At 42.7% G+C, this 23,247-nt stretch overlaps 2 protein-coding genes and 1 long non-coding RNA gene across 6 annotated transcripts in view; 1 reads left to right on the top strand and 2 right to left on the bottom strand.

Moving 5' to 3' along the window:
• LOC117775158 overlaps positions 1-13,013 on the bottom strand; it is a 366,941-nt gene extending 353,928 nt beyond the window's left edge. Inside the window, exons 1-2 of the long non-coding RNA XR_004616202.1 lie at positions 12,974-13,013; positions 11,905-11,980 (exon numbers count right to left, since the gene is read on the bottom strand). This is a non-coding gene — a long non-coding RNA (uncharacterized LOC117775158). The remainder of the gene's footprint in view (positions 1-11,904; positions 11,981-12,973) is intronic.
• Positions 1-15,613, top strand: part of LOC117774007 (potassium voltage-gated channel subfamily H member 7-like) — a 55,807-nt gene extending 40,194 nt beyond the window's left edge. For 3 of the 4 annotated variants that reach the window (XM_034606021.1, XM_034606011.1, XM_034606002.1), the window contains 4 exons: positions 352-639; positions 1,870-2,023; positions 13,714-13,903; positions 14,208-15,613. In XM_034606021.1, coding sequence (XP_034461912.1) covers positions 352-639; positions 1,870-2,023; positions 13,714-13,903; positions 14,208-14,498 — 923 coding nt within the window. In that variant the 3' untranslated portion in view covers positions 14,499-15,613. The remainder of the gene's footprint in view (positions 1-351; positions 640-1,869; positions 2,024-13,713; positions 13,904-14,207) is intronic. The other variant, XR_004616008.1, reaches the window with a different exon arrangement.
• Positions 15,614-17,185: 1,572 nt separating this feature from the next.
• zgc:92027 (uncharacterized protein LOC449543 homolog) lies at positions 17,186-23,068 on the bottom strand. The gene is made up of 8 exons (XM_034607767.1): positions 22,922-23,068; positions 21,032-21,259; positions 20,430-20,499; positions 19,810-19,853; positions 19,396-19,543; positions 18,854-18,967; positions 18,548-18,606; positions 17,186-18,327 (listed from the first exon to the last, which is right to left on the bottom strand). Exons 1-8 carry the CDS (start codon positions 22,943-22,945, stop codon positions 18,301-18,303), a joined length of 714 nt encoding a protein of 237 aa, XP_034463658.1. The 5' UTR covers positions 22,946-23,068; the 3' UTR covers positions 17,186-18,300.
• Positions 23,069-23,247: the final 179 nt, after the last annotated feature.

Below are 23,247 nucleotides of genomic sequence, written 5' to 3'. Positions count from 1 at the left end.
ACAGCAGCACGCAGCATTTTGGCTGCAGCTCAGGCTGATCTAATTGGTCGCCATGGTTACAGGCCATCTGAATACAGTATCGCCATTTCCCGATTTAACACAAGTGAGGATGGAGAACGTGCGTAGCAGGTGTGAGGACGTAGAATTGAGCCTAATGAGCTATTCATTTATTGTCGATGATTTAAAGTGACCGTCAGTGACATAACATGTTTGTCCTCGCCTCACCCCCGAAGCAAAACACTCGCTACGTGTTGTCACAGATAATGAGACAACCCGGGCCTCCCCAGAGGAAGTTGGAAAAGAAGCCGGTGTTCTCTCAGCAGATTTCCTGATTACCGTTTCTCCCTGTAGGCTCCCACAGCAAGGAGCCGGTGGCCACCTACTGCGACGCCAAGCAGGGGAAGCAGATCTACGCCTCCTCAGCAGCCGAGGAGAAGAGGGAGTCTGCCGAAGAGGCTGAGGAGCAGGAGGAGGAGGAGGAGGAGGAAGAGGAAGGCAGAGAGGAGGAAGAGGAGCAGAGGCCGTTGTGTTCTGGTGTGCTGGGCTACCCTGTAGTCAGGGACCACTCCCTGGGCTTCGGGCTGAGCAACGCTCCGGATGCACCGGCTGGAGACAACACACAGGACCAGGGCTATAAAGGTGATGATGGAAACATCCACCTCATTTGTTCCTCCATCGTTTTGTGTTTAATAATGAGGGATTTATTTTTGTCTTTTATAAAATAAGCTGCTTAAAAAGCCTTTTCTTCCTCCTGAACACATATTTTTGTCAAAGAAACAACTGATTCTACAGAAGAAAGAAAATAAGACATTCAGGCTGTTTTAATTTCAATTATAAATTATTTTATCGGGATGTTCCAATTACGATAGCAGAATTGGAATTTTATATAAGTTGTTATTTTTGAAATGCACTGGTGGGATCTGCACTCGGTCCTCGATCAGCCCAGGTATCAGAATCGGTATCTGAAAGGAAAAAATGAAATCTCTATTATTAGTCTTTTTTAAACACACAAATTCTGCTTGTCCTCTAAACTTGTACCAGAATGGTAATTGTCTCAGAATTTAATTTAGAAAACACCCCTAAGCACCAGAGGAGGAATGTCACACCTATTAAAAATCCAAACAAGGATTATGTGTCATTAGGGTGAAACCTAAAACCCACTCAGTAATAAAAGGAGAGGATTATATCCAGCAAACAGCTCAGGGGTCACCGCACGTTTGATCGTAGGTCGCGACCAAATAAAGGTTTTACAGGAAACATTAGGTAAAATCATGTTGTGGTGTGTTGTTATCTGATGAGTGAGGTCACAGGAAATCTGTTCAGGAAATCTGAGTGCTGAGGTTTAATTGTCCGTTCACCATTCACAGGGAGCAAGTTATGAAATCAGAGTTATGAAATCCTCCCGCAGATCCCAGCGAGTCCACTGAGCAGCTTCCACACAAAGAGCTGCATCACTCGCAGAAAATCTCACATCCAGCTTCCAGCGTGTGAGCACACACCGCTTTGTGTCTACAGCTTGACCCCATACGACTGTAAATCCTCATAAAACCATCCAGTGTGAAGAAGGCTCCCGCATGTAGCAACACGACAATAGCTTTACTGCAGGATTTGCATTTAAACTGGGAGTGATTCTAGGTGGGGAAAGTGTGTCAGCATGTAGATTTGTTAGTGATATCCCATAATTCAGCTGCTGCAGCCATAAGAGGATTTCTGCCAGGGTACGACGGTCACCGGGGGTCAGATGTGTGTTTTCCTCTGTGAGGGGATCAGAGCTCGGGAAAGTTAAATGATGAGATGACACAAAGCTCTAACAACACAGATAATTTTCCCCGTGTGTGTTTACGTGTGCGTTCACATCTCTCCCACCAGATGCAGATGAGTGGGTGCGTCAGCGTCCCAGAGAGAACGCAGAGGAGCCCGCCCAGTGTCAGGAGACGCCGGCTGCGGAGGATGACAGTGACACAGACCTCACCTACGGAGAGGTGGAGCAACGGCTGGACCAGCTGCAGCAGCATCTCAACAGGTGGGGTGTGGATGACTGTTGGTCATTAGGAGACTTTAATGCCTCCGCGCTGGCGACACCCAGTGGCCAAAGGCTATTATGTTTTGGGGTTGTCCATCCGTGTGTCCGTCTGTCCATTCTTTTAAACGTCATATCTCAAGAATGTTTTGAGGGAATTTCTTAAAATTTGCTGCAAATGCTCACTCACGGATGAACTGATTAGAATTTGGTGGTTGAAGGTCAAAGGTCACTGTGACCTGAGTCTTGAGAAAAAGGTGTTTGGACTGAAGCTGCACAGGCTGGTGGAGTTATGATATTGTTTTGTTTTGGCAGAGTGGCAGCAGCTCAAGTGCAAACGCTGGACTCCACTCACTACTTAGTTTGCTTATTAACATCCAGGGCCATCAGTGAAACAGCTGAGGTGGAATATAGAGTAAGAGACTGATATTTACTCTCTAACTGTGAAGACAGAGGAGCTGGTGATCTGTGCCCTTGTTTATGTAATCCTTCCCTGGCTTTATCTTAGATCCCATTATATTATGGTTTGAAAGGACATGATCGAAATCATGTGGCACTTTCAATGTCGGTATTCACTCCTTTTTAAAGGGGAACTCCAGCGACTGTAAACATCAAAGTGTTTGTTTACAAGCGCTGGTGCATATGACAAACAGTTGCATAAAGCGCTCAGTGTCTCCAGAGGGAGCTGAGTGACGTCTTATAAATGTCCTCCAGTGATTTCTCTTGAATCAGGGGCGGGTGGGTCTGAAGACGAGTTTGTCTGTAGCGTCCTCTTCATTTCCACTTGAGGCTACAGTTGCCACGGTTATCACACACCTGAATGTCCAGCTGAACTTTCAGTGGTTAGTTTGCATTGTGGGTAATGAAGGCCCCTGGGGGACGTGTGAGGAGCTTGTGTGTGTATGTGGTCAGCGGGTGTGCATTTATAGCACGCAGCCACAAGATGCAAACACGCCGCAAAGAGTCTTGACGTCATCTTGTGAGGTTGGACGATGGGTGAAGTTGCAGAGTTCAACTGTGCAGAGATGGTGCAGAGGATTCTGCACCATTTCCAGGGAGCCTCTTCACTGCTGGCCGCCATTCCTCTGAAGCAGCAGCAGCAGGCATGGCCGCTGCACACTTTCCCTTTACAGAGAGGGAACTGAGCCAGAGGGTTTATTTGCACTCATTATCCTGCAAAGAGCAAAATCAGGCACCTGGCAAAGCAACAAGGAGGCATTCCCCTGCTCGACGGAGAGTCCCCGCTCCCTCGGTTTCCTTTCCGCTGATCAGAGTGCAGAGAGAAGAGGTGATTCACCATCTCAGACACTTGGGGCCATGATGTAACCCGCTGCATTCTATGATGACACAGTGCAGGTGTTTGGTATTTTAGTCGCTGCCATACACCAACTTTCCAGGGATTTATCAAAAAATATATAAATATGTATATACATATATATATATATAGTATATAGTTATATCTGTCTCAGATGGATGATGGATACATTAAGACAACAATAACAAACCTCCAAGAAAGACAGTGGTTCTTAATTATTTGTACAGACTTTTAATATAATTTGAGTTTACATCATCCCACTTAAGATTTAAGGTTTAAAAGTACTTAAAAAGACTGTACTAAAAAGTCTAGTGTGGTTTTAATTTTATTTGTAAAAACATCTTCAAACTGACAAATCACTGATTCAAATCTTAGATATAATTACTAATAACATATACAAACTCCTCCCCCGCGAGTCTACCTGACTTGGTATATTCCAAGTCCCCCCCGCCGCCGCCGCCTTCTCCATATATCCCATTGGACTCCTCCACTTCCGGTTTGCCAGTCGGTACTTCCGCATGGAGCCGGAGATGCAGGATCCGGAGCCATAGATCCATCATGAGGTGAATACTGTTTAAAACATCAACACATTTATTACATCTTCTGTGTGTTGGACGTGTCGCTGCACATTCTTCATTGTTAACTTGTGTTTGAAAGGAAAACTCGTCTCGTTAGTTTCTAATGGGAATGCTAAGCTAAGCTAGCATCACAAGCTAACCTCACCTGGCACCAGTTGTTCAGTCATGGGAAGTAAAAGAGAGAAACTTGTGTCTGGAGCAGAAAGAAGCTGTTTCTAAAGTTTTCACCTTTTAAACATGAACCGAGAAAACTGAGCGTGTTTTAAATTCTCATGTCAAAGACTTGATCACTTGTTTTGTCCTAAACGAGCTAAAGTACGTCCAGTTGACTTTGACTTGAAACATCTGGATATTTATCTTCAGGCTGGGAAACAAAACTGTGACAATAATGATCAGCTTTTAATTTTCATCAATATCAAAGTAACAAGTTCAATACATGTTGATTTAATAGATTTGTATTGTGTGAACTCAGTGAGGAGAAATAACACAGGATTCATTCAATTCATTCAATTGACTAAGTCAACTCATCTGTAGGCTGCTCCACTTTCCACCTCCGGTTGTACAACCAAAGTAAAACTCTGAATATATGATTCTATTTCAAGAAATCTGTATGAACTCGAGAGCAGAACCTTTGTTATATTGCTAGTGACGACAATTAAAGGTTCAGTGTGTAAGATTCAGCTGAAAGGGTTTATTAGAAATTTTATATAAAATAATCTTAGAAAGGGTCTTTGTATTTAAATACTTTCTATTTGCATACTTTCTATTTAAATACTTTATAAGAGGCTGCCATGTTTTTTTTTTACAGTAGCCCAGACTGGACAAACTAAACATCTTTTGAGTTTCTATGACAACTGAAGCTGAAGTTTGGAAGTGGAGGCTGCAACATGCAACTTCACCACTAGATGTCACTAAAGTCTACACATTGCATTGATAGTGTTTTATTACCCAGCCCTACCAAACCCATAATATATATAATTTACCATCATAAATACCAATATATCTATAAATATAGATAATAATGATCATAATAAACATCACAGTTGACAAACTGAAGGAAGAATTGTCTCCCTGACTTTCTGGTTTATTGTTTCTTCTGTTTCCATCAACAGAGCAAATCATTGAGACAGTTTTATATTAGTTCTTCTTTATGAGCAGAGAACGACAAACACAAATCTGATGCAGATCAATGATGTGATATTCGTCCTCACTGTGTTTGAACAATGCATAAACATTATGTTGATTTGTGTTGCTTGTAAAAGTAAAATTCAACTGTAACATTTGGATTTGAATTATATTCTAATTGTATGATTCTAATTGTATGTGAGATTGTTAGATTAGCTGAAGCATGAAGAGTCAGTTAACAACAGAATGTTGTTTTGTCTCAAGTTAATAATAATCTCAAATCAATGGTTTGTTATTTTAGGCAGCAGTTACAGAGAGGAGACCCCCCCCCCCCACGGAGCCGCCAGGAGCCGGAGCTGCTGCCGGGGGCCACCATGAGGTGACTATTGCATAAAATAGCTCAACATTTAGTAGATATTCTGTGTGTTCATGTGTTTCTGCAGCTTTTTCATTGTTAACATGTGTTGTTGAGGAAAACTCGTCTCATTAGTTTGTTTTGTTTGCTACTGTCATTAGCCAGAGATGGAGGTAGAGGGAGCCAGAGCCACTGGAGCCGCTGGAGCCGCCAGGAGCCGGAGCCCATGGACCCATCATTTGGTGACTACTGCTTAAAATATCAACACATTTATTGGATCTTCTGCGTGTTTGACGCGTCGCCGCAGCTTTTTCATTGTTAACATGTTAATAGTGGAAACTGCTGTGTCTCATCAAACAATCAGAAGATCTAATCAATGGGTTGCTATTTCAGGTGGTAGTTACCCAGAGGAGACCCTGCAAACCTTTTTTCCGTGTATGCAGTTTACAGATAATAATATTAAATAAATGTTTCAGTAACATTTCAGCTGGTTTCTGTTTTTCCTTCGATAACCACTTGTTCCTGACTCTCTGGAGGGCCGGGGGAGACACGGCCTCCCCCTGGTACTCACCAGTGCCACCGTCACCAACACCCACATACAAACATACAAGCATCCACACAAACACACAAACACACCCACGCTCCGGTTATCAGCCACGGTGAGGATTCGAACCAGCTCCTCACAGGTACATCCTTGCAGATGTGAACCAATCCACCACACCACCGAGTCCCCTTTGTGTTCACCAACTTTCTCGTGGCGTCTTTATCTTTTCACTTCAATCTCTCAGAGCATAAGAATCAAACCTCAGTCTTGTTCTGTTTCCATGAACAAGACTTGAACTCACAGCTACAGAATCACCAGACTACTGTCATCTGACTGAGCTACTTGACCCAACACAAACAAAGATCCTCTCATGAAGCTTTCAACTGTCTCATCAGACTGTTTGACTTCATAAATTCACTGGGTCCCATAAGAATTGAACCCACGACTCCAAGTCTGCAAGTCCTTCCTCTAACAGACTGAGATACCTGACCAGACACACTTCAGCCTCTGTCTCTGGGTTCTTGGCTCTTTAATGTGAGTGGAGGACTTCACCAGCTCTGAGTGTTTGCATTGGGGGCTGGACATAGAAGAAGAAGCTTCTTAAAAAGAAATGACAGGTGTCTGACCAAGTAGCTCAGTCTGTTAAAGGATGCACTGCTACACCTGAGGTCGCTGGTTCGATTCTTATTACAATCTGTTCTCTAAGAGGCTGAGCTACTTGACCAGAGACACACAAGCCTCTTTCTTTGAGTTCTCAAGTCCAACTCACTGACACTCAGTGAAATTATGAAGTTATACACATGAAAGACTTGAGAAGCCAAAGAAAGAGACTTGTGTGTCTCTGGTCAAGTAGCTCAGCCTCTTAGAAGATGGACTCATAAGAATCGAACCAGCAACCTCAGAGGTCTAAGTCCTGCTCCAACAGACTGAGCTACTTGGTCAGACACCTGCTGTTTCCTTCTTAGAAGGTTTTCTTTAAAGTCCAGCCCCCAATGCAAACACCCAATGATCTGTTTAAGTCCAACGCTCTATACATATAGAACGTCCGTTAAAACTTTGCCATCATCCTGTAGCGTAGAGGAAAGGCTTCAGGTCTTGATGGCAGAAGGTTCTTGGTTCAAATCCCACTGAGTTTAGCTTTAAGTTATCTTGTGTAGATGTACTCTTCATATACTACGTCCGTTAATTTAAAACCATCATCCTCCTGCAGTGTAGTGGAAAGGCTACAGGTCTTGATAGCAGAAGGTTCCTGGTTCAAAACCTGCTATGGTGAGCTTTAAGATCTCTTGTGAAAATTGTACTCTACATATAGAACGTCTGTTAAAGTAATGTCATTGTCCTTCTGTAGTGTGGAGGTAATGCTACAGGTCTTTGGACCAGAAGGTTCTTGGTTCAAATCTGACAAAAGACACTTTACCATTCTCCCATGATCCATGCAATTTAAAAGAATTAATTAAAATAAAATATACAAAAAATGACTTAATTAAACTTAAAAATAAAAAAAAGACTTAATTATACTCTGTCTTTATTGCACTCCGCACAATACTTATAATACTTATATTACTAAAATAAAATATTGCATTCTCCCATGCTTCGCATGGGAGAATGCTTTTAAGCTAGTTGAATAGTTGCATTCTCCCATGCTTCGCATGCTGCGCATGCGAAGCATGTGGAGAATGCAACTATTCAACTAGTCATGGGAGCCTTGTTCCTTGTTGCCTTGTTCCTTGTTGCCTTGTTCTGGCAGGAGACACATTGTTGGACTCACCCAGACTCCGTGCTTTGCACGGAGACTGGTGAGGACTGGGTTCATTCATACAGCTATGCATCATCCACCTGCTCCCCTACACTCAACACTCGACACCCTGCTCCAAAGCCAAAGCCAAGGCCAGTTTGGCTCTGGTCAGATTTGAACCAAGAACCTTCAGGAGCCAAGTCCTGTAGTATCTCCTCTAGGCTAGCGGAGGTCTCCTTTAGTCCTTTGAACAGATGTTCTATTTGTCTTGTTCATTTGTATCATGTTAACAATACAAAATTGCCCCTGAATGGTTTTGAATGGGAGAATGGAAAACTGTCTGTGTCCAGATTTGAACCAAGAACCTTCTGGTTGTAAGACCTGTAGCGTTTCCTCAACACTGCAGAAGGACAATGGAATAATTTTACCGGACGTTCTATATGTATAGTGCATTTTCACAAGAGAACTTAAAACTAACCTAAGCGGGTTTTGAACCAAGAACATTCTGCTAGCGAGACCTGCAGCCTTTCCTCTACGCTACAGGAGGACGATGGAATTGTTTTAACGGACGTTCTATATGTATAGTGCATTTTCACAAGAGAACTTAAAACTAACCTAAGCGGGTTTTGAACCAAGAACATTCTGCTAGCGAGACCTGCAGCCTTTCCTCTACGCTACAGGAGGATGATGGAATGTTTTTAACGGATGTTCTATATGTACAGTGCGTTTTCACTTGAGAGAACGAGTTTTATGAGCGTTGGACCCAGAACATTCTTTATCCTGACCAAGTTGCTCAGTCTGATAGAGGATGGACTAAGCAGTCTGAAGTGGTGGGTTCGATTCTTATGACCAGACAGACAATCCTTTCTCTTTGGGTCCTCAAGTCTTTAATCTGAGCGTTGGACTTCAACAGATCATTGGGAGCTGGACTTTAGAGAAGAAGCTTCTAAGAAGGAAACAGCAGGTGTCTGGTCAAGTAGCTCAGTCTGTTGGAGCAGGACTTCAAGCTCTGAGGTTGCTGGTTTGATTCTTATGAGTCCAACTTCTAAGAAGCTGAGCAGACTTGACCAGAGACACACAAGTCTCTTTCTTTGGCTTCTCAAGTCTTTCATGTGTATAATTTCACTGAGTGTCAGTGAGTTGGACTTGAGAACTCAAAGAAAGAGGCTTGTGTGTCTCTGGTCAAGTAGTTCAGTTTTTTAAAGGATGGACTTTCATAAGAATCAAACTCATAACTTTCAGTTGCAAGTCCATCCTCTATAGGACTGAGCTACATGACCAGACAGACAATACTTTCTCTTTGGGTCCTCAAGTCTTTAATCTGAGCGTTGGACTTCAACAGATCATTGGGTGTTTGCATTGGGAGCTGGACTTCCATCATCCTCCTGTAGCGTAGAGGAAAGGCTGCAGGTCTCGCTAGCAGAATGTTCTTGGTTCAAAAACCGCTTAGGTTAGTTTTAAGTTCTCTTGTGAAAATGCACTATACATATAGAACGTCCGTTAAAACAATTCCATCGTCCTCCTGTAGCGTAGAGGAGAGGTTACAGGTCTTAATAGCAGAATGTTCTTGGTTCAAAACCCGCTGTTGTTATCTTTAAGTTCTCTTGTGAAAATGCACTATACATATAGAACGTCCGGTAAATTTATTCCATCGTCCTTCTGCAGTGTTGAGGAAACGCTACAGGTCTTACAACCAGAAGGTTCTTGGTTCAAATCTGGCCACAGACAGTTTTCCATTCTCCCATTCAAATCCATTTGGGGACAATTTTGTATTGTTAACATGATACAAATGAACAAGACAAATAGAACATCTGTTCAAAGGACTAAAGGAGACCTCCGCTAGCCTAGAGGAGATGCTGCAGGACTTGGCTCCTGAAGGTTCTTGGTTCAAATCTGACCAGAGCCAAACTGGCTTTGGCTTTGGAGCTGGGTGTCGAGTGTTGAGTGTAGGGGAGCAGGTGGATGATGCATAGCTGTATGAATGAACCCAGTCCTCACCAGTCTCCGTGCAAAGCACGGAGTCTGGGTGAGTCCAACAATGTGTCTCCTGCCAGAACAAGGCAACTAACAAGGCAACAAGGAACAAGGCTCCCATGACTAGTTGAATAGTTGCATTCTCCACATGCTTTGCATGCGCAGCATGCGAAGCATGGGAGAATGCAACTATTCAACTAGCTTAAAAGTATTTAATATTTTATTTTAGTAATATAAGTATTATAAGTATTGTGCGGAGTGCAATAAAGACAGAGTATAATTAAGTCTTTTTTTTATTTTTAAGTTTAATTAAGTCATTTTTTGTATATTTTATTTTAATTAATTCTTTTAAATTGCATGGATCATGGGAGAATGGTAAAGTGTCTTTTGTCAGATTTGAACCAAGAACCTTCAGATCCAAAGACCTGTAGCATTACCTCCACACTACAGAACTTCTATATGTAGAGTACAATTTTCACAAGAGATCTTAAAGCTCACCATAGCAGGTTTTGAACCAGGAACCTTCTGCCATCAAGACCTGTAGCCTTTCCACTACACTGCAGGAGGATGATGGTTTTAAATTAACGGACGTACTATATGAAGAGTACATCTACACAAGAGAACTTAAAGCTAAACTCAGTGGGATTTGAACCAAGAACCTTCTGCCATCAAGACCTGTAGCCTTTCCTCTACGCTACAGGATGATGGCAAAGTTTTAACGGACGTTCTATATGTATAGAGCGTTGGACTTAAACAGATCATTGGGTGTTTGCATTGGGGGCTGGACTTTAAAGAAAACTTTCTAAGAAGGAAACAGCAGGTGTCTGACCAAGTAGCTCAGTCTGTTGGAGCAGGACTTCAAGCTCTGAGGTTGCTGGTTCGATTCTTATGAGTCCAACCTCTAAGAAGCTGAGCTACTTGACCAGAGACACACAAGTCTCTTTCTTTGGCTTCTCAAGTCTTTCATGTGTATAACTTCATAATTTCACTGAGTGTCAGTGAGTTGGACTTGAGAACTCAAAGAAAGAGGCTTGTGTGTCTCTGGTCAAGTAGCTCAGCCTCTTAGAGAACAGATTGTAATAAGAATCGAACCAGCGACCTCAGGTGTAGCAGTGCATCCTTTAACAGACTGAGCTACTTGGTCAGACACCTGTCATTTCTTTTTAAGAAGCTTCTTCTTCTATGTCCAGCCCCCAATGCAAACACTCAGAGCTGGTGAAGTCCTCCACTCACATTAAAGAGCCAAGAACCCAGAGACAGAGGTTGAAGTGTGTCTGGTCAAGTATCTCAGTCTGTTAGAGGAAGGACTTGCAGACTTGGAGTCGTGGGTTCAATTCTTATGGGACCCAGTGAATTTATGAAGTCAAACAGTCTGATGAGACAGTTGAAAGCTTCATGAGAGGATCTTTGATTGTGTTGGGTCAAGTAGCTCAGTCAGATGACAGTAGTCTGGTGATTCTGTAGCTGTGTGTTCAAGTCTTGTTCATGGAAACAGAACAAGACTGAGGTTTGATTCTTATACTCTGGGAGATTGAAGTGAAAAGATAAAGACGCCACGAGAAAGTTGGTGAACACAAAGGGGACTCGGTGTTGTGGTGGATTGGTTCACATCTGCAAGGATGTACCTGTGAGGAGCTAGTTCGAATCCTCACCGTGGCTGATAACCGGAGCGTGGGTGTGTTTGTGTGTGTCTGTCTGTATGTGGGTGTTGGTGACGGTGACACTGGTGGTGGGGGTGAGTACCAGGGGGAGGCTGTGTCTCCCCCGGCCCTCCAGAGAATCAGGAACAAGTGGTTATCGAAGGAAACACAGAAACCGGCTGAAATTTTACTGAAACATTTATTTAATATTATTATCTGTAAACCGCATACACAGAAAAAAGGTTTGTGGGGTCTCCTCTCGATAACTACCACCTGAAATAGCAACCCATTGATTAGATCTTCTGATTGTTTGATGAGTCACAGCAGTTTCCACTATTAACATGTTAACAATGAAAAAGCTGCGGCGACACGTCAAACACGCAGAAGATCCAATAAATGTGTTGATATTTTAAGCAGTAGTCACCAAATGATGGGTCCATGGGCTCCCGGCGGCTCCGGCTCCCTCTACCTCCATCTCTGGCTAATGACAGTAGCAAACAAAACAAACTAATGAGACGAGTTTTCCTCAACAACACATGTTAACAATGAAAAAGCTGCAGAAACACATGAACACACAGAATATCTAATAAATGTTGAGCTATTTTATGCAATAGTCACCTCATGGTGGCCCCCGGCAGCAGCTCCGGCTCCTGGTGGCTCCGTGGGGGGGGGGTCTCCTCTCTGTAACTGCTGCCTAAAATAACAAACCATTGATTGGAGATTATTATTAACTGACTTTTCATGCAAGCAAACACAAATCAATATAATGTTTCTGCATTGTTCAAACACAGTGAGGATGTTGATCACATCATTGATCTGCATCAGATTTGTGTTTGTCGTTCTCTGCTCATAAAGAAGAACTAATATAAAATTGTTGCTTCAGTTTGTCAACTGTGATGTTTATTATGATCATTATTATCTATATCTATAGATATATTGGTATTTATGATGGTAAATTATATATATATTATGGGTTTGGTAGGGCTGGGTGATAAAACACTATCAATGCAATGTGTAGACTTTAGTGACATCTAGTGGTGAAGTTGCATATTGCAGCCTCCACTTCCAAACATGACAGAACGTGTGGTAGCTTCAGTTGTCATAGAAACTCAAAAGATGTTTAGTTTGTCCAGTCTGGGCTACTGTAAAAAAAAAAGTCTAATAGATCCTTTCAGCTGAATCTTACACACTGAACCTTTAATTGTCGTCACTAGCAATATAACAAAGGTTCTGCTCTCGAGTTCATACAGATTTCTTGAAATAGAATCATATATTCAGAGTTTTACTTTGGTTGTACAACCGGAGGTGGAAAGTGTAGCAGCCTACAGATGAGTTGACTTAGTCAATTGTGACGTACTTTAGCTCGTTTAGGACAAAACAAGTGATCAAGTCTTTGACATGAGAATTTAAAACACGCTCAGTTTTCTCGGTTCATGTTTAAAAGGTGAAAACTTTAGAAACAGCTTCTTTCTGCTCCAGACACAAGTTTCTCTCTTTTACTTCCCATGACTGAACAACTGGTGCCAGGTGAGGTTAGCTTGTGATGCTAGCTTAGCTTAGCATTCCCATTAGAAACTAACGAGACGAGTTTTCCTTTCAAACACAAGTTAACAATGAAGAATGTGCAGCGACACGTCCAACACACAGAAGATGTAATAAATGTGTTGATGTTTTAAACAGTATTCACCTCATGATGGATCTATGGCTCCGGATTCTGCATCTCCGGCTCCATGCGGAAGTACTGACTGGCAAACCGGAAGTGGAGGATCCCAATGGTGTATATGGAGAAGGCGGGGGGGGGGGGGCTTGGAATATACCAAGTCAGGTAGACTCGTGGGGGAGGACTTTGTATATGTTGTTATTAGTATTATATATTTAAATTTTGAATGAGTAATTTGTCAGTTTTAAGATGTTTTTATAAATCAAATTAAACAACACTAGTACTTTTAAGCATTAAATCTTAAGTAGGATGATGCAAAGTCATTCTATATATTACACTATATCATATTGTATACATATATATTGTACTTGATCTTCAGGCATGATACCACTAAGTACATTTGCTGAACTTGGGCTTTTTAATATCACATTAAAGTTCCATTAAGATTTAATTCCTCATCAATGTCAAATTAAAGAAACCTTCTTCAAAAAAAAGTTTTTGTTCATTTTTTATTCCTTCGCGTTGGTGACCCCCAGTGGCCAGAGGCATTGTGTTTTTCAGGTTGTCTGTCAAATTTGGTTTAAATGTTCACTTGGACCTAAAGATCAACTGATAAGAATCCAGTGGTCAAAGGTTAAAGGTCATTGTGGCCTCGTGTGATTCTGGAGAAAAAAATATATGTAGACTGAAATTGCAGTGGTTGGCGGAGGCATACAGCTGCAGAGCAATAACTCTGGTTGGGGCTTTGACGTTTTTCTGTCCATCAGACTGGAGTCCCAGATGACTGCAGACATCCAGGCCATCCTGCAGCTCCTCCAGAGGCAAACCACGGCCGGGCCGCCAGCCTACAGCACCGTCACCTCCAGCCCAGAGTACCAGAGACCAGCTGTCAGGGTCCAGCCGCTGTGTGCCATCCAGACAGAGCTGAGCCTCGGACCTGCTCCGCCTCTGCCACAGGTACCAGACGAGAGGGACGGAGAAAACTTTACACTGCAGACATAGTGTTTCATGTGTTTTTTCGTGTGTATCTGTCTTCTTGAGTTATTTAGGATTTAAAGGTATTAAGCTCATTTTAAGTCTGTTGTGCGGTGAAATACTGGAAATGTTTTCAATGTAGATACAGAGACAGGGTTCAGACTTAATTTTTATGCTGCACATGTCTGATCAGAAAAACATCTCACACAATCCTTTGCTTAGTAGCTGTGTGTCTGTTTCCTTTGACGTACGCCTCTGAAGCGTCTCTGCCCACTGCCTCCCACAGAGCCCCGGCCCAGAGGTAACCCAGAACAAATCCAAAGAATCCTCCCCGGTCCTCCTGCACACAGAGACTCTTCCAGATGAGAACTTTGGTGGCCTGCTCGACAGCGACATAGACTCGGAGCAGAAACACAAGAAAAATGACGTGCGCTCTCTAGAGCAATGCCACCAACACCATCAAGAGCCACCGCGGTTCCCGGCAGGCCGACAAGCCTCTTTACCCGACGTCCCAAGCAGCTCAGGAATGTTGGGACTCCACAGGCCAGTCTCTGACCCGGGGCTTCCAGGAAAGTAGGCCTCGGCCCCCAACCTCTCGACACTGACGGAAGGTCTTCTCTCAAGCTCGACTCAGGGTCTAAGAAAGAGACTGAATATGCAAAGGAAAACAAACTGTTGACTTTCTTCCATTCCTTTTCGGAAACACTCCCTGGCCTAACGCTCCTTCCTATTCTCTGATTTAGATGTATAAAGTCCATTTATACAGAGGTATTTATACACTATATTATTAACATTATGTAAAGTCATCATCTGCTGTGTACATACTTCCAATAGAACACTGCCAGCAACACAAGGCACCTAATGTGCTTTTTATATGCATGTTTCAGTTCCTCATGTTTTCTTTTCTGTTGCATGTTCCTCACACACGCTGCGACTCACCGGGCGATCAGGTGTGTCCCTGGCATGCTCACACACCACTGTAGCTCTCAAGTCTCATTTTCTACGACTCTTCCCTCTTCACGGGGGACAAAAGCTACTTGAAACTCCTCCTGAGGTGATTCTATACTCCAGCTTCAAGGTTCATCTTGTTTTCTCAGCAGCTCCAAACAATTGACACGGTTACAAACTCACAAAGAGATCAGTGTGCATATCTAGCGTGCCTACCGTACACCACATTGCCACAACACATGGAATTCACTCCTTGGTTTTCAGCGGACAACTCACGAACACAGTGTAATAATAATAACAAATGTGCGTAGAGGCTGCGTGGACAGGGCACAGCACAAAAATACTTTTGTCTCCCCTTTGAGAGCAATAATGAAGAACCAGTTCAGGAAAACACACCGAACTCGGGTGTGTTTCTAGAGTTTAATACACTTTCGAACTCGTTTTTCTACGACCTGATCCAAGAAAAAGAGCAGCTCTTTGTGTTTGATTTAATTTATATCGAATATCAAACTACGCGCGTGTGTGTGTGTGTGAATTCAGCGAGCGGAGGTTCACTGTAAATGTTCAAGACACAAAATGAATGCTTGAAGTTCAACACACAAATTACCACAGAGCTGCCTGTGTCATATCAATGTAAGCATGTTGCAGTAAATCGTTTTATGGGCACTAATGTCGAGGCAGTTTGGAGATCGAAATGAAGAAAACTAACTTTCTCCTGCATCTTCTGAATTTTAGGAACTGATCTGAACTTAGGATTTGGTTATTTTGTTTCCTTCTTCACCTAATGTTAAAATGAATAAAACAACCGTTAAAATAAAGGACACTTCAAAGTAAAAAACATATAGATGAGACACTAGCACCTGCAGAGTAATAATCAGTAGCAACACTCAAATTCAACCACACTCCTATAACATTTTACACATTTCTCTGCCACCAATATTTCTAATAAAGTCAAATCATTATCATCCCCAACCTGCCTCGACATGAACGTCCTTATATGTATGTAAAATATTTAAACTGCTGGAGCGAAACTCTGACCGTCCTCCACGACACTTTTTGGTTGCATGCTTTAGGTCTTCCATTATCTTCTTGAACAAGTACAATTTCCTAAATAAAGCATCATCAGCACAGAGCATCATCTGAATGAACACACAAGTTCAGCCTTCAATAGCCTTAGCTTTATTAGCCTTTAACCACATCAACCCAACGCAGCAGAAACCTGCTCCTCCACCTTCACAGATGTAAATGTATCCAACCATGAACTGCATGAGTTAAACCAATTAGTCATTTTAGTTTTTTAACAAATTCCAACAAGTGCTCATGTACTGCATGGAGACTGCGCTTGACTATGTTTTCAAAGGGTCTCAATCAGCTGTGTGTGTTAATGTGTCTGGTTCAGCCCATAACTGCACACACAGATTTCCAGATAGTTTAAGACCTATTTTTCTAAAAACAAAGTCTTTAATTTGCCATTATTTTTCTATGTAACTGATTTGCTCTTTTAAAAAAACCCTGATGTGAGTTCAAGTGCTGATGGGAAGACGATGAATGCAATGCACAGCCTCTCGATGTAGCAAGCCAGACTTCAGCGACGGGCAGCACGGAAAGCTGGGCGCCGCGTCAAGTGCACGCCGTTTTGAGTTAGTTCGACTTGACGACGGATGTTGCACATTGATTTTAGTATCATTTCTGTAGTTTCCACATCAACTTCTCCCTCTGAGTTTATTCAGCATTTTGAAACAGGGGCACGTTGAAACCCCCGGCACCGGAACAAGTCTGGGCTTCATTTTGTCGCCCTGCTGCAAAACCTGCGCCTTCCTGAACCCTAGTGGAAACATGTAGGTCTGTCAGATGGGAGAGAAACAAAGAAATGCTATGAGACGCTAATGGAGGGAACTGAGAGAAAGCTTTACTTTCACAGGACAACACAAATGTCTGCAGCAGAACGCGGGGTCCTTTCTTTTTCTTTCTCGAGCACACATGTAGAACAAAAGTTGCTAAAGCCTAAGTCAACACGTCCGGCACCTGAAGACTCTTCTTCTGAACTTTCATGGGATTTGCAAACTTTTGCACAGAGATTAGAAAAAAATTGTAAATGCTGTACTGGGTATAAAGGTCACTTTTTAAATCTAGTGCTGTTCACAATTGTTTTTATGCATTTTTTTAAATGTTTGCCACTGTATTTTATACAATGCAACACTTAACAGCTAATTTGAATGTTTTCGTTCTGAACTATATTTAAAGAATTTAATTATATTGTGTAAATATACTGAGGGGATAAAATGCGCAATTGTATAAATGAATAAACAGAATGCATACTGATTAAAAAGTGTTTATTATGAATAACAAAATATGATATTTCCTACAACACTGGGTGTTTGAGGAGATTTGACTTCACTGCAAAAAACTGGCTGTGTTTATGAAACAAGGAAACAAAAAGTAAGTATATGAACATACAGTGTGAAGTGTTGCTATGTGACGATGGGGTTTTTCACATCTTTATTCAAGAGCTTGGTCTTTCAGCGTCTGAATTCAGATTTCTCCTCTGCTCTTGTGGGTCGTTTTTCTCTGCTCTTGGATTTTTGGAATTTAATTCGTCAACTCGACAGCATTCTATTGGTTGGGGAAATTTAAGAGATTTGTTGCACAATAAAATTGGAGAGCAGAGGAAAAACTCCAAAGAGAAGACGTTTGAGCATGTGGAGAGTGCTGCTCTCATACTGAAAGACCACACTCTTGAATAAAAAAAACTACATATATGGCAAAATGTTAATATCAGTGTGGATCAGCTCACAGTCACTTTGGCTTGTTATCAAGTTAAACAGCAAGGTTAATATGCATCTATTAATGGTTAATGTTAGACTCAATACAAGTTTTATAAAACAGAAGTGCACAATATTTCTTTCTTATAAAATGCTTTTAACACAGACACTGCACAGGACAAACTGCACAAGCTAAGAGTTCCTAACCGTGTGAATGTCTACCTCCTGTTCATCTGTTAATGCTGCTAACACCTACTCATTAACCGTGATGCTGCCTTTGTTATGACCTTTTAATATATTTAACCATACATTCAGAGAGTATAATGGCACAATAGGTGTCCACATCATCCTTTTTAGTATCAAGACACAGAACTTTATTATAGAAATCTATTATATTCCCTCTACTGTGGATACATACTCTGTGTATATATATGCGCGTGTGTGTGTGTGTACATCTCATACACCCTCAACTCATCCCCATGTGACATACAAGACTAAAGCATTATGTTAAGCATTACAAGCAATGTGTACTTTCATGTTGCAGCTCATGGCCTCAAAGTCTAATTTACTGGCCTCCCTTTGCATTCCTGTGAGGCACTGCTCCAGAATCAGCCGTCGGTTGGTCCGTGAGACGCCCTTACCTCGTGGTGCCGGGGCGGACAGCAGCACTTAGACGGCCATTGTGCACTGGATGAACTGTTGACAATGGCGGGGGTGCAGAGAGGGGAGACAAAGAGAGGGAGTTTGTGAATCATGTGCCGGCTAACAAACCAAACATCTGTGACATATGCAACACATCCCAGTAACTTCCATACAGTCCCTTAAGACCCTTTGAGGCTAATAAACGTTGAGGCAGCCGCCTCAAGCTGTAAACCATGTGAAGCAGTGAGAGATCTATGAAGAAACTGGGACTCACATCATCATACTGGAAGGGGACAGTTCCCTGCTGCATGGTGTCTCTCCGCCTGAAGTGGTCTGCAACAGGAAGAGTAAACGCTCACGACACTGGAAGCTCACAACGATTTCAGCAAACCTGATTTCACAACAGCTTGTGACACAGATCTGTGCACTGAGCTGAGCAGAATGTCACAGCGCATGAGAAGGAATACCAGGTGGAGTGAAAAGCTAAATGGGAAATCGTACATCTGCACTCGAGTGGCTGTTCACTGAGCACGTCAGGTCATTTCTATGCAACACGGATCCTGGTTCTTGTGTGTGGTACCTGAGAGAGCGCGCAGTTTGACACAGGACGCCACGTAGTCATCGAAGAAGATTCGGCCAGCTTTGCTGTAGCGCTTGATGATGACAGTGAGAGTTTGAGGACTGATGTGGTAGCCTGAAAGAAAATAATCTCATTAGAATATGAAGATAGTGTGTGAGACAGATTGTTGCCTGTTTGGTTCAGACCGTCAGACTTTTCAGTTTTATCTGAACCAAATCTCTTACATAATTCCTCCCCCTAATTTCTATTCTAACATGGGTCTGATAGGGATTTCACATCCTGTTAGAGGAAGCAGCAGCGTGTGTGAGGGTGTAATGTTTTCCTCTGCTGAGCTGTAAATGATGAAGAATTGACAGTGTCAGCAGTTTGTAGCTAATTGTTCCGCTGTGATCACAAGCGTAATGAGACAGATCACACCAGTCAGCACAGATTAAAGTCTCACCGACTTCTATTAGGCGTAATTAAGTGTCCGCTCTCCATTGGATGTGCGATCAGGGGGAGCCACTAAATATCCATCGTGTTAAACGCTTACAGACTCTCACCCATAGCGTTGATGGCCCGAGACATCTCGTTAGGATCGATATTTCCGCTCCTGTCCTGGTCCACCATCATGAAGTTCTGCTTCCAGCCGTTCAGAGCCACGAACAGATCCTTGAACTCGTTGAAACCCATCTTTCCTGTGTGGTCCCTCTGGTGACGGTCGAGTTAAGGTTGTCATAGCTGGATACTGACAGCAGGGTGCAAGTGCTAAAGGGAGCAGCTGGTTAAACCTGGTCCGAGGCAGAGCCACACCTGCCGTTCACATACTTCAACACTGAGTATGAATGATAAGGTTGGACTAGGAGGTGGTGACGGGTACAGTGTGTCCACTAAACATCAGCCTGAGCTTTAGTTACAGTCACAGTGTCATTTAGAGACAGACACAGAAGATTAACGTCATGATAAACAAAGGATACATCGAGCATCGCGATCATGATCCTGCAAGTATCCAGGCTGAAAGCTGCAAACAATCACAACATGTTTATGGTACAGTGGAAAAAATAAATACAAAACATTTAACTGCTTCTCTCTCTTCAGTCATTTTAAAAGACTGTAATTCTGCTGCAACTGGCTGCAACCTACTAACAAGGTAAATTTACAAAAGGAAATCTAAATTTACTGCTGCAGGTTATGTGCTTGTTGCAAAATTGAACATTTAGAAGCATGATGGTGTAAACAGCTCTTTGCTCGTGTTGAACTGGGGGTAATGGAAGAGCTGGTTTTTAATAAGGAGTAAGAACGTGTAGACTAAAACACATATCTCTGGTTTTGCTGTATCAATATTGATCTTTTTCTGCTAAATCTTCATTAAACTCTTAAATGTCATATGCATGAATTTCACTGCAAAGAAAACCTGTTCAGAAAATGATCGCTGGGTTTGAATTAAGAATGAATTTAAACCAGAGTATTGGAGCATTGCTTAACACGAACATAGAGATTCCTGAATGAAGTCTTGTCAAATACACAACACATGAGTTCTCTCAGTTCCCCTGTTTGTGTGTCACATCGTATGTGGGAGGGAGAGTAGTGAACTTACGTTGGTAGCTGCCAGTGAAACCCGACTGAGTCAGACACCTCTGGAGTTCCTCTGCATCCACCTCACCGTCCTGTACAGAACAGAAAGTGACATTCAGTCCTGAGTCATGTGCGACTGTCAGTGAAATAATCACAGTTTTCAAGAGACTGGACTGAAGTGGGAAGTGAGGTAACGACAGAAATCCTGCTAACACTCAAATAGCGTTCTACACATGTTGAGTGAAAACAGCAGGAGAGAAAGAGAGACCCTCGCCCTGTTTCCTGTCAATCATCCACTGAGTCCATCAATAAAGGAATGTACCAAAAATATACTTGAAATCATGTCACATCAAATTCAGCAGTAGAAACTGTACAAGTCCTGATTTATGTGTCAACCAACAGAGTGGTACTTCATTTCAACAGGTAAAACCGAGTTGGTACATAGTCCCAACATCTCTGAGCCATGAAGTGTTTCATGAAGCCTGAAGCAGCTTTTTGTTCTTGTCCAAACTTGAAAGTAGGAAGTGAAAGAAGGTCGGTCGTGGAACAGCTGCAGCAACACGTCAGGGAAATGAAGCTGCAGCTCACAGACACACACACACACACACACACACACACACTTACCTGGCCTGCTATGGCTGTGAAGTAACCCCACATTGGATCGTTGGCAGCCAGTTGTGGGGCACCATATTGGGCTTGATAGCCTCCTCCATAGGGGGAGTATCCTCCCTGGGGTGGTGCGCCTCCCATGGGCCCACCCATTTGCCCAGGCATGGGACCTCCCATGTGCCCTCCCGGCATTCCCTGTTGTGGCATCCCCTGAGCTGGCATGCCCGGCATCGCACCCCCATACTGAGGAGGAAAACAGGAGAGACAGGGCTGGTATTTATGGAGCTGCTCAGACAAAGTGTATCATGTGTTACCTTTATAAAGATACCAGGATTGTTCATATAGATCCTGTAGATATACACTATTAGTTGGAGGCATGTCATGTTGAGCAGGGGCCTGAGGAAAGGGCCTCGTCGATCAGAGGTTAACTCCTAGTTGTCATCTTGGACCCTGTGTTGACGTTCAACCAACGTTTCACCACTGTTGTGAAAAGTTGTTACTTTCAGCTCAAGATTATTGCAAAACGTTCACTCTTCCTCTCAACGACCAAAGTGTCTTGTAATGTCTTCATCTATTTGCCACTGGACTGTTGCAGTGCCCTGCTTTTGAGTTTTAGCAAGTTATCCTGGTCTGAGTTGCAGCGAGTGCAGGAACAGGGAGAAAGACAACATCTCATCTGTACATGCATCTCTACACTGAAGACAGGTATGATCTCTAAAGCTTTTGACTGTCCTGAGTTGTTTTTCACCTTATTATATTTCATTGTTGTATTATATAGTTGGGAAACATCCTCTATTTGTTCTCATCGTGCGTGTTTACTATGTATTAACAAGCACAACACATCCTGGGTAATCATGACAAGGTGCAGTCCAGCCCACATGATTTCTGGAAACCTGCGACTGTCTCATTACGAGGGAGCGACACATACTTTGATTCTTATTATTACTACAACACTAAGTCACGGCTGGAAAATCACACATTGACCTTTAGCTTCTTAAGTCCAAGCCTTAGTTTTTGTTCTAATGTTTCTGGCTCATGAGTCACAAAGATCAAGACAATAAAACTACAACAATAATTATCCTGACACAGTCTGATCATGAGCAATATAACAAAGGTTCAATATAAAGCACTGTAATGCGTATGTATGTGTAAGTCTTACACAGGAGACATGACACATGAGGGATCTACCTCAGATTTGTAAAAGGCTTTGCTGTCAAGTGTCCAGAGTTTGAAACCTTCAACCAGGAGCAAAGATCAGTCTCTAAATTTAGTTCAAATCTTGTTCATAACGTCTCACAGATGAGGACTATTCCTGGTGGTGAGTCATGTGAGTGAGAGTGGGTGGGGGGGTGGGGGTGTCTTGAGTGGGGCAGTGCAGTAACTTAAACTACACACTGACATTACTTTGTACATTAAACCAAAGTACTTTTACTTCACTGATCACACACTATATTATCTTATTGTTGTCCCTTCTATCATGGATTGCTTTGGTGTTCATATAGAATGAACTCGTGGTTCACATTGAATTGCTGTGATTGGTTTGAAAGGTGCTATATTAATACAGTTTGGTTGATTTGACCTGTTTTCCATAAACAGGCGGAAGGTGTCGGGTAAACCCCAGAGTGTGGATCCCGGAAGACACGTTCTCTCCTCTAAAAACTCACATTGCTGTGACTTGATGACACCAGGTTGGATTTATATCTTAGTGAAATCAGAGAAGTGAATCCAAACAGAAACCGACTCGGACATTAGTACAAGTGGAGAATCTCCTTGTTACAGGAAGAGAGTGGAAGCTGCATCACACTTATCGGAATCTGACTGGAACCGACGGGAGCTAGCGGCTCCGCTAGCGGCTGCAGCTCGTTTAACGCCGGCCAAATGGCGGCGGACACACAATATACTCACCCCGCCGTATCCTGGATAAGCCATGAGACGAGTGACAGCGAGGAAGAGGAGGAAAAGCTCAGAGTCGGTGAAGAGTCACGGACGCAAAGTGATGATCGCTGTGTTAGCACGCCTGTCACTTCCTGGTTGTCGGAAAATTGCGCCTACGTCATTTCCGAGTTTTGCGCCAGATACCGGAAGTGCAAGGAGTTGACAGCGCAGTTGACCAATGAGGGAGGAGGAGGAGAAAAAGACACCGCCCACCAACTTCGTGTGGCTTTCACCGACCCTCGTAATTAACATACATAAAAAGTTACCTGAACGCAACACAGCTGAATTTAATAGAA

This window comes from Hippoglossus hippoglossus, chromosome 2, assembly GCF_009819705.1.
Source record: "Hippoglossus hippoglossus isolate fHipHip1 chromosome 2, fHipHip1.pri, whole genome shotgun sequence".
NCBI classification, from domain to species: domain Eukaryota; kingdom Metazoa; phylum Chordata; class Actinopteri; order Pleuronectiformes; family Pleuronectidae; genus Hippoglossus; species Hippoglossus hippoglossus.
Note: the sequence above shows the minus strand (reverse complement) of the source record. Positions and strands in the feature narration are given on the sequence as shown.

Excerpts from the sequence above, each read along its gene's own strand:
- zgc:92027 (XM_034607767.1), bottom strand. The coding sequence starts at position 22,945 with ATGGCTTATCCAGGATACGGCGGG. Across the intron at positions 20,500-21,031 it reads TCACAGCCATAGCAGGCCAG|GACGGTGAGGTGGATGCAGA; the intron begins GTAAGTGTGTGT and ends TGTTCTGTACAG. Across the intron at positions 19,544-19,809 it reads TCATGATCGCGATGCTCGAT|AGGGACCACACAGGAAAGAT; the intron begins GTATCCTTTGTT and ends GACCGTCACCAG.